The 11,369-nt window shown below is 43.6% G+C and overlaps 1 protein-coding gene across 2 annotated transcripts in view; it reads left to right on the top strand.

Annotated features, from left to right (window-relative positions):
- Positions 1 to 446: 446 nt before the first annotated feature.
- SPI1 (Spi-1 proto-oncogene) overlaps positions 447 to 11,369 on the top strand; it is a 44,597-nt gene continuing 33,674 nt past the window's right edge. For both annotated transcript variants that reach the window (XM_018562143.1, XM_018562144.1), the window contains exon 1: positions 447 to 490. In XM_018562143.1, coding sequence (XP_018417645.1) covers positions 458 to 490 — 33 coding nt within the window. In that variant the 5' untranslated portion in view covers positions 447 to 457. The remainder of the gene's footprint in view (positions 491 to 11,369) is intronic.

Below are 11,369 nucleotides of genomic sequence, written 5' to 3' on the forward strand. Positions count from 1 at the left end.
CAATCACTACATTTCTAGTAGCCACCTCACAAAAGGTGATGGGGGCTACACTGCCATTTGCTGTATCATCCTTGTGATAGATTGCAAAGAGTTCGGATGCAGTAACCAATAGCAACAATGATCCCTTGCATCAGATTGTCACAATTGTAGCAAAGAAAATAAGGAGACTTCTGATTGGTCACCAGGGGTTGCTGCACATTTCTCTTTGCCTTACTGTACCCATCACACATTTAAAAAAGGTGTTACCTATTTGTAATTTATTAGGAGAACTTAGAACATGGAGAAGTTGTGTCCTGCAGCTGTATAAAGGAAGTCTGCACACTTCCCTTTTAAAGAAGACTTCATCACAGTGTATCAGACAGGTAGCTGGATAGCTGGTCTGGGCCTTCAGCTTTACCTGGAGGATATACGGCAAGTGGAGCAGCAGCTGGAGAACCCCGACCACCGATGTGCCAGGATGAGCTGTCCTTGGAATATTGTGTCCTACAAAGTAAGTACAAAGTTTTGCATCAGCTTCTTCTTATTTCTACAAGAGGACCAATAGGTTACTTCATAAGGACCCCATCAGAGATGTTCACAATATTGGCTTTTAGTACGTAGACCGGGATGAGCAGAGTCATTTTAGCTACATTGATTTCTCTTCTGCCGTCTGCCAGACGTGCAGACTGTCATTTTCACTCATTGAGCTGCTTTGATGACATTTTCTTGAAAAAAAAACAGACTTTTTACTTTATTTAGGACTCATTCACATGGTCACAGATGTTCACCCATCATAAAAAACAGTCAGATCCCTGTGTCCAGGAGCCATAGGTGTTGTGTACAGCCTGCCAATGATAGACTGCAGCTGCATGGTGGTAAATGCTGCTCTAAATGTGTACATACATGCAGGTTCAGATGTAATCCCCTGGATGCAGACAGACTGCATCCAGGCATGTGCATCCACACCTGTAGCCAAGTATACACGGTACACCAGAAGCCGTGTTTTCCAGCATACAGCCATAGCTTGTCATTGATTTGTACAGGGGAGCTGTACACAATACCTGTGGCTCCCAGATGCAGAGATCCAGCTGGTTTTTTAAATCTATGGACCTCTGTGTGTGTATGAATGAGTCATTGGAGGGGTTTGTTGATGTATTTAGGGTAGTTTAGATTCATTTATTAGGTGCTTTGTTTTTGTCTTTTTCCTTTTTTTTGTCTGTGTATTTGATCATTAGTTGTGTACTGTCACATATTTTTATTGTACTTTTTTTTTTTACTCCTTAAAACAATTAAACCAATAAGGGGGCAATTTTGGAGCAGGAACAGATTCAGAAGCCATTTAAAGCCCATTGCAGCCCTAAAAACCACCAAGACTCCCTTCATTTCACTTTCACCATTGACTTCAATGCATTTTGCCAAAATGACAGAAATGTTGTTGAATTCCCCCTGATTTTTGCAAAAATTTGGGGAAAATGACATTTCTATATTTAGTAAACACTTATGTGTTCGCATAGTCTTTACACTAGAGCCAAACAGTGGTATCTCTGTTATTATAGTCCCAGAATCCTTTTTGAACTGCCTCACTTTATAGCAACTGAAGATGAGTGATCAATCCATCTGTCGTCCTGTGACAAAATATCCTGTGTTGTGGGCACCCTGCAGCAACCTGCGTGGGTCCACACTGCGATGTCTCAATCTGACTTCAGTGCAGAAATGTCTCAAAGTTACCTTGTTTGTGATGTTTAATGTCAGATATGATATATTGAAATACAGAGTTCGGATTCTGAGTCAGATGGGAGGAATTAGGAGAAAACTATATGCAAATAATGTCCAATTCCAGGCAAAAGTCAAAACTAAAGTGTGTTATGGTAGTTAGGTACCTTTCGCGGATGTTGTTTCCCCCAAACACATTTTGTGAACACATCCCATGGTTTCCTTTTTAAACAGTCTCGTTCCCCTAGAATGCTCAGTTCCTGTCACAGGGGCTGAAGAATCATGGGGATTCCTTATCTTCAGGGGGACTGGTCCCCTCATCACCACCATGTAGTTCCCATGACAGGGGGAGGTCCCTGCCTCTGCAATTGGCTCTGCCACCAATAGGAACTGTGCATGATATCTAAAGAAGGACCCTGTTGAACAGAAGAAGAGAGAAGGTATGGGACCCAAACATCAAGTGACCATAACTTTAGGTAAGTAGAAAAGGGCAATTAGAAGGAGGGATGGGAGTCGGTTCATGCATTGCCCTGAGATGGGCTTTAAGTGAACTTGTGGTTTTGTCCTCCATGGGCAAATCACATATTCACTTTAAGGGTTTGGGTTGAGGTTAGGGCAAGAGGATAGGGTTGAGTTTTAGGATTAAGTGTTAAGGGTAAATTGTTTGACTTAGGTTAGGTGTTAAGAAGTTACATTTAAGGCTTAGGTTTAAGAAGAACTCCAGGTATGTAAAATGTTAACTCTTGCAGTGGGGCTACCCCCACACTGCAAGGGTTAACTTGCTAATTATTCCTTAGGGGATGGAATACAAAAGATATACTAACCTGATCTGCTGCGGCAGTCCGCGCTCACCTCTCTCCCCCTTTGCTCAGGCTGTGCTATATCCCTCAGCGTCCTCACATCTAATGGAGGTGAATGGACCTGCATTAGATATGATGACGTCAGTGGTCCTTAGATCGCCGGAGTCCGGGAGAGAAGAGGGTGTGGGGACCAGTATAGCAGCAAGGTGGGACAGAAGATCGGGTGAGTATTTTTTTTTAATTTGAGCCCCTAGAGAAAAATGAGCAGTTAAGCCTTGTAGTGCGAGGGTAGCCTTACTGCAAGGGTTCACTTTTTACATTCCTGGAGTTCTTCTTAAGTGTTCAGGTAGGTCTAGTAAGGGCTTTGTTTCATTGTTAGGGAACGATCACACTCTACTAGACATGCGCGATTCGTTTAGCTCCGAATCAAAATTTGGACATTCAGACACATCTGAATTTCCGAATCCCAATACATCTGAATGTGTCCGAATCCATATTTCCATTTAAGAATTTCGGATCCTGTTTGAATTTCGTTCAAAAATGAAACTGAATCGGACATGTGACTTTTCTGGCCAATCAGATGTGTTTTTCGGTTTAATGCATCCGAATGGGTCTGAGCACCAATTTTTGTTACGGCAACATAGGAGCAATATATATATATTACTAAAGCTGAGGCTCCCAGACCCGAATGGCACCAATTGGCCACCAATGTAAGAGTCCTTTCTCCTCTCACCTCCTATGTCAGGGGTGCATCTCCACTGGCCACCAATGTAAGATGCCTTTCTCCTCTCACCGCCTATGTAAGGGGGTGCTTCTCCCCTTGCCACCAATGTAAGGGGCCTTTCCCCTCTCACCACCTATTTAATGGGCGCTTCTCCACTGACTACCAATGTAAGGGGGCACTGCTCCAGCATCCACCCATATAAGGGGACTCTTCTCCACTGACCACCAATATGAGGAGGCCTTTCTCCTCTCATCATCAATATAAGGGGGCATCTCTCCACTAACCACAAATATAAGGGGACTGCAAATGTAATTGTTTTATTCTACATTATTCTTCAGCCATTAATTTTATTCATTTCTTTTTTATAATTATTACTGAAAATAAGGAAGGGGGGTGAAATACACTCTTTTATTTCATATTATATCAGCTAACTAAACATGCTTTTGCACCTTGAAGATATAATTTGTAGCAGGGGTTCCCTGTGACCTGAAAATTATTTTAGGGGTACCTCTTTAGTAAAAAAAATTGGGTCAGGCTGATGTATAGTAAACAACATGTTCTCCGGCAGTGAAGGGTTAAAAGCAGGAGGCACATCTGGTTCCACATAGCAGGTAGTTGTTCCTATAACTATTCTTGTTCTGTATCACTGGGGAAGTTGTGTGAAAGGCTGAGGTGTTACCTGACTTTCTCGTTCTGATTCCATTACAGGTGATAGGAGGGAAATGGGAAGTTGTGGGCTGGTGGCCACAACAATGTGATGAGAATAAGGAACTGTTCCAATTGCACACCATTATCCCTGGCCTGTAAATAGGAGACAGCCATGACATATAGACAAGACACAAGACCATCATGCATTGTGTAGATGTTACACCACAAAGGCACAGAGCAACAGAACCACACACACAAACAGTGTATCTAAATCCTTTTTTTAAGCTTTGGATAGAGTAGAGAAGGGTTAGACCCCCCATTAGGTTTTTATTGCTAGAGGTTATATCTAAGAACTTGGATTTTAGGTTGTCAATCACCTAATAATATGAAAAATGACTCCAATCCATAGAGCTAACTAGCTATGGCAGCTCTCACAAGACAGGGTGCCCCAGGCTGGGGTAGCTACAGGAAGGAGCAAGAGAACAGCAAAAAGAACACCAGGCCAAATAGTAAACGAGTTCAAAACAACCTCAATAGTTCATAATATAGTCAGGCAGGAGAGTGAACATGTTTCGGGGCTCTAGTAGTCCCCTTCATCATGGCTAAAATATAGAGAAAAAGACAATACTTATAAAACAAGAATGGTAATATCTACGAATCATGTACAATAATGACCTATAGCCAGTGGTGTATCCAGTGTATGGCACATAACCTGGGCACCACTTGAAGGGGGGCTGCCGCTACGTGGGTCAGCAAACGTTCACCAACCTACGGAGGCAGCTGACTTTTTTTCTCTCCTCAACCCTCTCCCATATACATCTCCCCGCCCGGTTCTTGGCAACCAGGGACGCTTTGGCCAGTGTCCTGCCCAGCTCTTGGCAACCAGTGACTTCACTCCACTTCATATGACTGGTTGCCAGGAGCTGGGCAGGACACCAGCCAGAGCATCCCAGACTACTAAGAGCAAGACATACACATCTCCCCACCCAGCTCTTAGTAACCAGAGCAGGCAGGGAGATGTGTCTTCGGGTTGGGACATCAGCCAGAGCATCCCAGGTTGCTAAGACTTGGGCCAGGAGATGTCTATGGCTCTTACACATCTCCCTGCCGACTTTTAGCAACCTGGGATGCTCTGGCCAGGGTCCCGCCCAGCTCCTGGCAACCAGTGAAGTCACTCTGTACAATTTATTGTGGATAAGCCTCTGCCTATAGTCCAATCAAACCAATTCAATAGATAATGATTGGTATACAAAAAAATTAAGAGTAACAATAAGGATAAAAATAGATACAACACTGATATCAAAAATATGTAATGCGATTATGGTGAACCGGATTAGATTCAATAGAACAGAATTCTAAACAATTAAAGGAATGACAATACATATTCCAACTAATACTCCAAAGAATGACTCATAATACTCAATCATGACTAATGCACAAATCATAAAGCCACAGTGACTGTTGTACTTCAAATAGAAAAGAAACACAATCGGTGTTCCCGCTGGGGAGATTCACCCACTCTATTTATCCTGAAATACTTGCACAGGCTGCAAAACTGCTGATTTCTCATTTCATTAAATTAATTGTTCAACCCTGATACATATAAAGCTGAACTCCGGCCTTAGCTTCAGTCTGTCTTGCACAGTTGTACAGACTTATTTCCTGGACTGAAATGGCTTACTCTGATCTCACTGCACACTGTGAGCTTCTCATAGTGTGTAGTAGGAGCTGCAACAAGTCAGATAGAGCCCGTCTCATTTCCCGGCTGGAGGACATCCTGCATCATCTAGCTTTTTTCTCCCCAGCCTGACTGTCTCTGGCCCGCCCCTTTCATTTATTGGATTTCAGTTCTTTCATTTAGAAATGCTCAGCATCGCATTTGGACATTACCTAGGGCAATCTGCATGCAAGCACAGCCTGCCTAGGAACATCTACTCCTCCAGACTGACATCCACAGATTAAGGCACTTTGATATTTTCACAGCTCCTCCCAAGAGTCAGCCTTGTTTGCATCAGAGCTGAGGACTTTTGGGAGGGAGGGTACTGAGGCAAGGTGCTGTGATGTTTTCCAACCCTTCCTACTCTGTCCACCACTAAATAAAATATTTTGGCTGGAGTTATGCTGGGCTGTATGAGAAAAATCATAAAGTGTATGGCCAGCTGATTGGCTCTTAGTGCTCTCTGATTGGCTCTTAGTGCACTCTTATTGGCTTTAATTGGCTCTTAGCACTCTCTGTTTGGCTCTAAGTGCACTCTTATTGGCTCTTAGTGCTCTCTGATTGGCCCTGATTAGCGCTTAGAGCTTTCAAATTGGCTCTGATTGGCTCTTGGTGCTCTATGACTGCTCCATCTCCTCACCTCTACATACTGCTGATCAAAGGGCCCATTCACACCACATTTAGATTACCTCCAGACCAGACCAGACTGTTTCCGGACCCAACATGCATCCCAATGTATCCCTATAGTATTTCTGGCCTCTGTTCCCACCACCGCAGTCCGTTCCAGACCGGACCAGAAAAATACTGCTTGTCCTATTTTGTCTGGTCTGGAATGCACTGGAATGCATCAAAACCCACTTGTAAGACCATTTTAAGCTAAAAAAAATCAAATCCCTGCAAAATCGCTGTACAATCGCTGTTAAAAACGTGGCAAAAACGCAATGCACTATGTTCCAGATCTGGTCCAGATCTGGCCCGGAAAATGGTGTGAACCTAGCCTTAAGGCAGATTTAATCAATTATAGAATGTAGAATGCATTTAATGCTCTTGTAAAGAATGCAAACAGTATCTGGATTGTTCTATATCTATATCTTTATATCTAATCATCAGTATAAATGTAGCAAACAAGTCAAATGGGTAAAGCGTTCATCTTCTACTGCTGCCCATGAGATGAGAGACAGCTGTTTTGAAATCCTGCTATACTGTAGATATATATATAATATACAGTATGTCTACACTGACTCTGGTGTGATGTAGCAAATGGTATTTAGATTACAGTTGTTGCTGCAGAACTGACCAAAAAAAAAGCTTTTCCTTCCTGAGAAGTAGATGGTGCTAGTTATAGTGAGCAGTTTTAGCTGCATACAGTATATCAATGTCCTGCATGCAGGGGTGTGCCAAATCGTATGACAGTTTACCAGGTTGTAAAACTGTGTGGAAGGATTTGAGGAAACGCTACCTATCGCATTCAAATTGTTTTGTTAATTTGTTTCATCCGCATTGGAAAAAGCTGCAATCTCATTGGTTGCTGTAGAAAATGAAAAACATTTTTCTTTTTTTTTCATTTTGACTTTTGATACGGTTTTACATGTGCAGCCGGTGTGTGTGCTTGAAAGTTTAAAAACTGTTGCATGCATGATTTTTTTAGAAATTCTTTAAAGAGGAACTCCAGGAATCTAAAAAGTTAACCCTTGCAATGGGGCTACCCCCGCACTACAAGGGTTAAAAGTGAAGTATGGGGTAAGTGTTTTTCCCCATAGTTCTCTTTAGGGTCACGGGAGGACATATACTAGCGTCCTCCCGTGACCTGTAGCTCGCGATATACCGAGAACGCTGCAGCCGGGACAGATCCCGACATTACTGTTGAGATCCACCCAGCTGCGTGAGTGACAGCAGGCTCCCCCGTCCGTTCCTCCAGTCAGCGCTGTAGGATCGGAGAGGGGAGGGGAAAATCCCTGTGGGGAGCGGTGAGTGACAGTCATGGCTCTCTGCAGGGTGATGATCGAGAAGTGAGCGAGCGACAGTATGCGTTCGCTCACTTCCCAATCTATTGAGCCGACGTGTAACAGTGTGTGTAGTGTATGGACCTGGTTATGGTCCAAGGCTTCTACACCTCTGGGGCGGACCCCACGCAAGAACACAAAAACACCGATTGTGTTCTTGCGTGGGGTCCGCCCTTCAAATTCATACCCGACTCCTATCTGGAATAAGAGTCTGATATAGATTTTGGAAGGACCCCAATGTTTTTTACATTCATGGATTTTACATTTTGGACTGGACCTTCAGATGACCATTTTTTAAGAGGTACTCATAGCCACACATCCAGGATTAATTACGTTTATAACATTTGCAAATACATGATAAAGGAAGTATGTATGTATCATAAAACAGTAGACAACCAGATGCAACTAGTGGCAACGTACACTCATCCGAAAGGAAGGGAAGATTCCAATGCACACCATAGGGCTAACCATGTTTCGTAGATCCTGTATAGAGAGCAGGCCCAAACCAAACCAAAATTGATTCCATTTAAAACCATTGGAAGCACAGAAGGGTTGAAAGGGTGTGTCCGAAACACCTGGGAGAAAGAGTGGATTGCCTATTACTGGGGTCATGATGGTGGGACCTGTGTTTGAATGTAATAATCTCATGGCCTTTGTGTAGCATGAGCAGAGTATTGCCAATCGTTGGATGAGTAATCTCATTGGGTGAGGTCTCAAGGGACTGCTCTGTCAAGGCATAGGAGACAATTCAAAGGCAGGGGTGAGACTGCCTGCTCCAAATGTATCCACAGCTTTACGGTTTCAGCACTGCACTACCCCATCACCCCAATGTTCTGGCCTTGTGTGTGGCCTGATGATAGTCAACATGATCTGGGCATGGGTGATTTTTGGAAAGCACACTGTATGGAACTGCATATATGTAAGCTATACCACTGTATAAAACGTTACATTTTTCGGCTGTATGTGAAGCAGGCCTTAGGCTTCGAGCAGCGAGCAAAGTGAATGAAGACGTTTTAACAGATTGTCAATCATCGTGTTAAACTGCAGTGGATGCTCTAAGCTGTTTGCACCACCTTGTCAAAGAGCTCAACAGAGATGTTCCTTTAAACTTTGGTGCCCAGAGGTGGGCAGCTTTGTGCATCCTTGCTTATAATCACTGCACCACCATGGCTATCTTCTCTTTAATTCTGCTGGCATTTGGTGCACTAATAGGTTTATTCCACTTTCTATACAGAAAATGGAATGATCACTGGCTGATCCTTCCTCATAGAGGGACCTTTTAGTCATCAGTAGCCCTTACTTATTCTACCAGGGAGTTGACGGTGTTTCATGTATTTAAAGTTTCTCTATTGGCAGAAACTATAAATGTCTTTGTACCTTAACACCTTCTGTGAGCCCCAATATTGCCTTATCGTGCAAGGCTGCTGCTCAGGGTTGGATTTATAGCTAACATAGGCTGTAGCCTAGGGCGGCAGGGCATGCCAACACATTCTCATATATAATAAAAGATTACACACTGCCCCCGTTCTGCCAGTGTAATCCAGCAAGGTCCTCATTGCTGCTACCTGTGCACTGTTTTTGTACCTACAGTTAACAAACTGGGTGTGTACCCCTAGAACTGAACTTCAAGTAGAGCAGGTCAACAGTTTGTTTAATCTTCTTGGCATTTGTTGTAGGTGTAGTGGCACAAAATGGGCAAATCGTCATTTTTAGCCTGTTCACCCACAGCCTAGGCATGTCTCATGTGGCTATGATGTCTAATTTTGTAAGGGTGATAGCAAGGGTAGCCAATGAAATGGGGTAACAGGAGGGAGGCACAACATAATAGCCCTACATGGGGCAGGAATTATGAATACAGAATTACCAATACTGTCCATTGCTTCCTACTCTGCCCCCTCCCTATCCATAGAGTTTAACTGCAAACTTGGCTAAGCTAGCAGTTTTGCGCTGCCATATACTTTATATTTGACTGCTCTCTGAGGCTTATGGCCAGCCTGAAGCTTCCTATCAACAGCTTGCTAAAAGAAGGCAATGCCTCCTATTTCAAGCCTGTCTTGCGATTACCTGGACCTTCCAAGAATGTGATGGTGAGCACCTCCAGCACCATGAGGTGTTCATGGCCTCCAAGGGAGATCTTCCGGATTGTAGAATCTCCATGCAAGTGGGCCTAAGCACTTCAAATTCTGATACCAACAGGCAAGCATTTTGGCAGTTTTCGGGGCTTATACAAATCTTTTAAGGATATGTAGCCATCTCTCCAGATATATCTGATCATCTATGGTGAACCTTAGTAAAAAGAGTTTAGCCCATTCCTGGAGAAACTTTTTAAAACCCAACTCCAACCATTTTTTTTAGTTTGCACCGAATGGGGAGAAGTAAACCACTCTGTTGGGTTTTTTGTCTTTGACCCCAATGGCTACGGTTGTTGTTACCTGGACAAGACAGAACAGACAGCAATACAAACATTGTCAGAAGCTGTAACCGCTCTTCCACTCTACTGAAAATGTATTTTTCCTTTGTCCCCCATGGAGAGATTTCTCATTGTTTCCTGCCCTGACAGAAAGCAAGGGAAATCTTCCCAACAGGGGCATCAATGGCAATCTAACTCTTCCTACTCCCAAAATATTTTGACTTGAGTTTGGCTTTTTGCCCAATTGCCCTGACCTAACTTAACCCATCCTCCTCTTTCACAGATGCATACTTACCTCGATCCCACAGCAATGGACGGTGATTGCTTACATTCTGGCCATGTCTGTGCATTACAGCCCCATAGATTTCTATGGACAGTCTCCTGCTGTCTCCCTTCATCTGGCCTGAGAACACAGCTCCATAGAAGGAGCTGAAATGCGCAAACACAGCCAGGAGTGTGTGACTTGTGGAGCTGGATGTAAACAAAATCACAAAAGGCCACAGGCCATGGCTGTTAGGTCAGTCTGCTACTGCTTCACTATCTATTTACTGGCTGGGGTCAGGCGTGGGACCTAGCTATATTTCACAACTGAAGCAGAGAAATGTAGGTCACAAACCTAACTGTGCTGTCATACAGGACTGTGTAAATCACAGTCCTGGATGGACAGAAATGCAATACTTTGGCAGGTTAAACTGTTCCCATATGTTACTGTGTGCCTGCAGTTCAGCGTTAAAGCCTGACTCCAGCCAAACGTTTTGTCTCAGTCCCCATTAGGAGAGATTTCCATCTCTCCTAATGGGGACTGCGAGATTTCCTTTCCTCGCAGGACATGAAGGTGAATCTCATCAGCAGGAACGCAGACAGAAATGCAAACCTGAAGTAGAATGTAAATTTTAAATTAAAAAAATATTTTGGCTGCAGTTGGGTTTTTAGAAGCCAGCAAAATGGTATTAACTGCTAGAATGTTTCATGTAAAGGTTGTCTATAAAGTTTTGTTTTTTATCGCTCTTAGTTCAGCCTGTTATTTCTTAGCCATATACAGTAGGAGGCATCTATTGACCACAGGCCAAAAGGACATATTTCCTGTGACGTGTCTGAAAAGATTGATGCAATGACATCACGTATATGTGTGACCAACAGCGCTCTGCTGTAGGAAAAAGGAACTTGTGCAGAAGAAAAAAGGAAAACTTCATTATCAGGGCCGGTGACAGCTTGTGTGCACCCTGCCCGAGTCACAAACACCCGTAGGGGAAGTTAGCAGGTGACATCGCTGTCCTCTGCCTGCCTGCCTACCCTTGAGCTTTCAGGGGTGCTGGGGGCCAAGGTGCTGCTGGATTTTTGAATGCTGCGGGTTGGTAGAATGGATGGTTTCACT

Source organism: Nanorana parkeri, unplaced genomic scaffold, assembly GCF_000935625.1.
Source record: "Nanorana parkeri isolate BGI_ZX_2015 unplaced genomic scaffold, ASM93562v1 scaffold562, whole genome shotgun sequence".
Taxonomy (NCBI): domain Eukaryota; kingdom Metazoa; phylum Chordata; class Amphibia; order Anura; family Dicroglossidae; genus Nanorana; species Nanorana parkeri.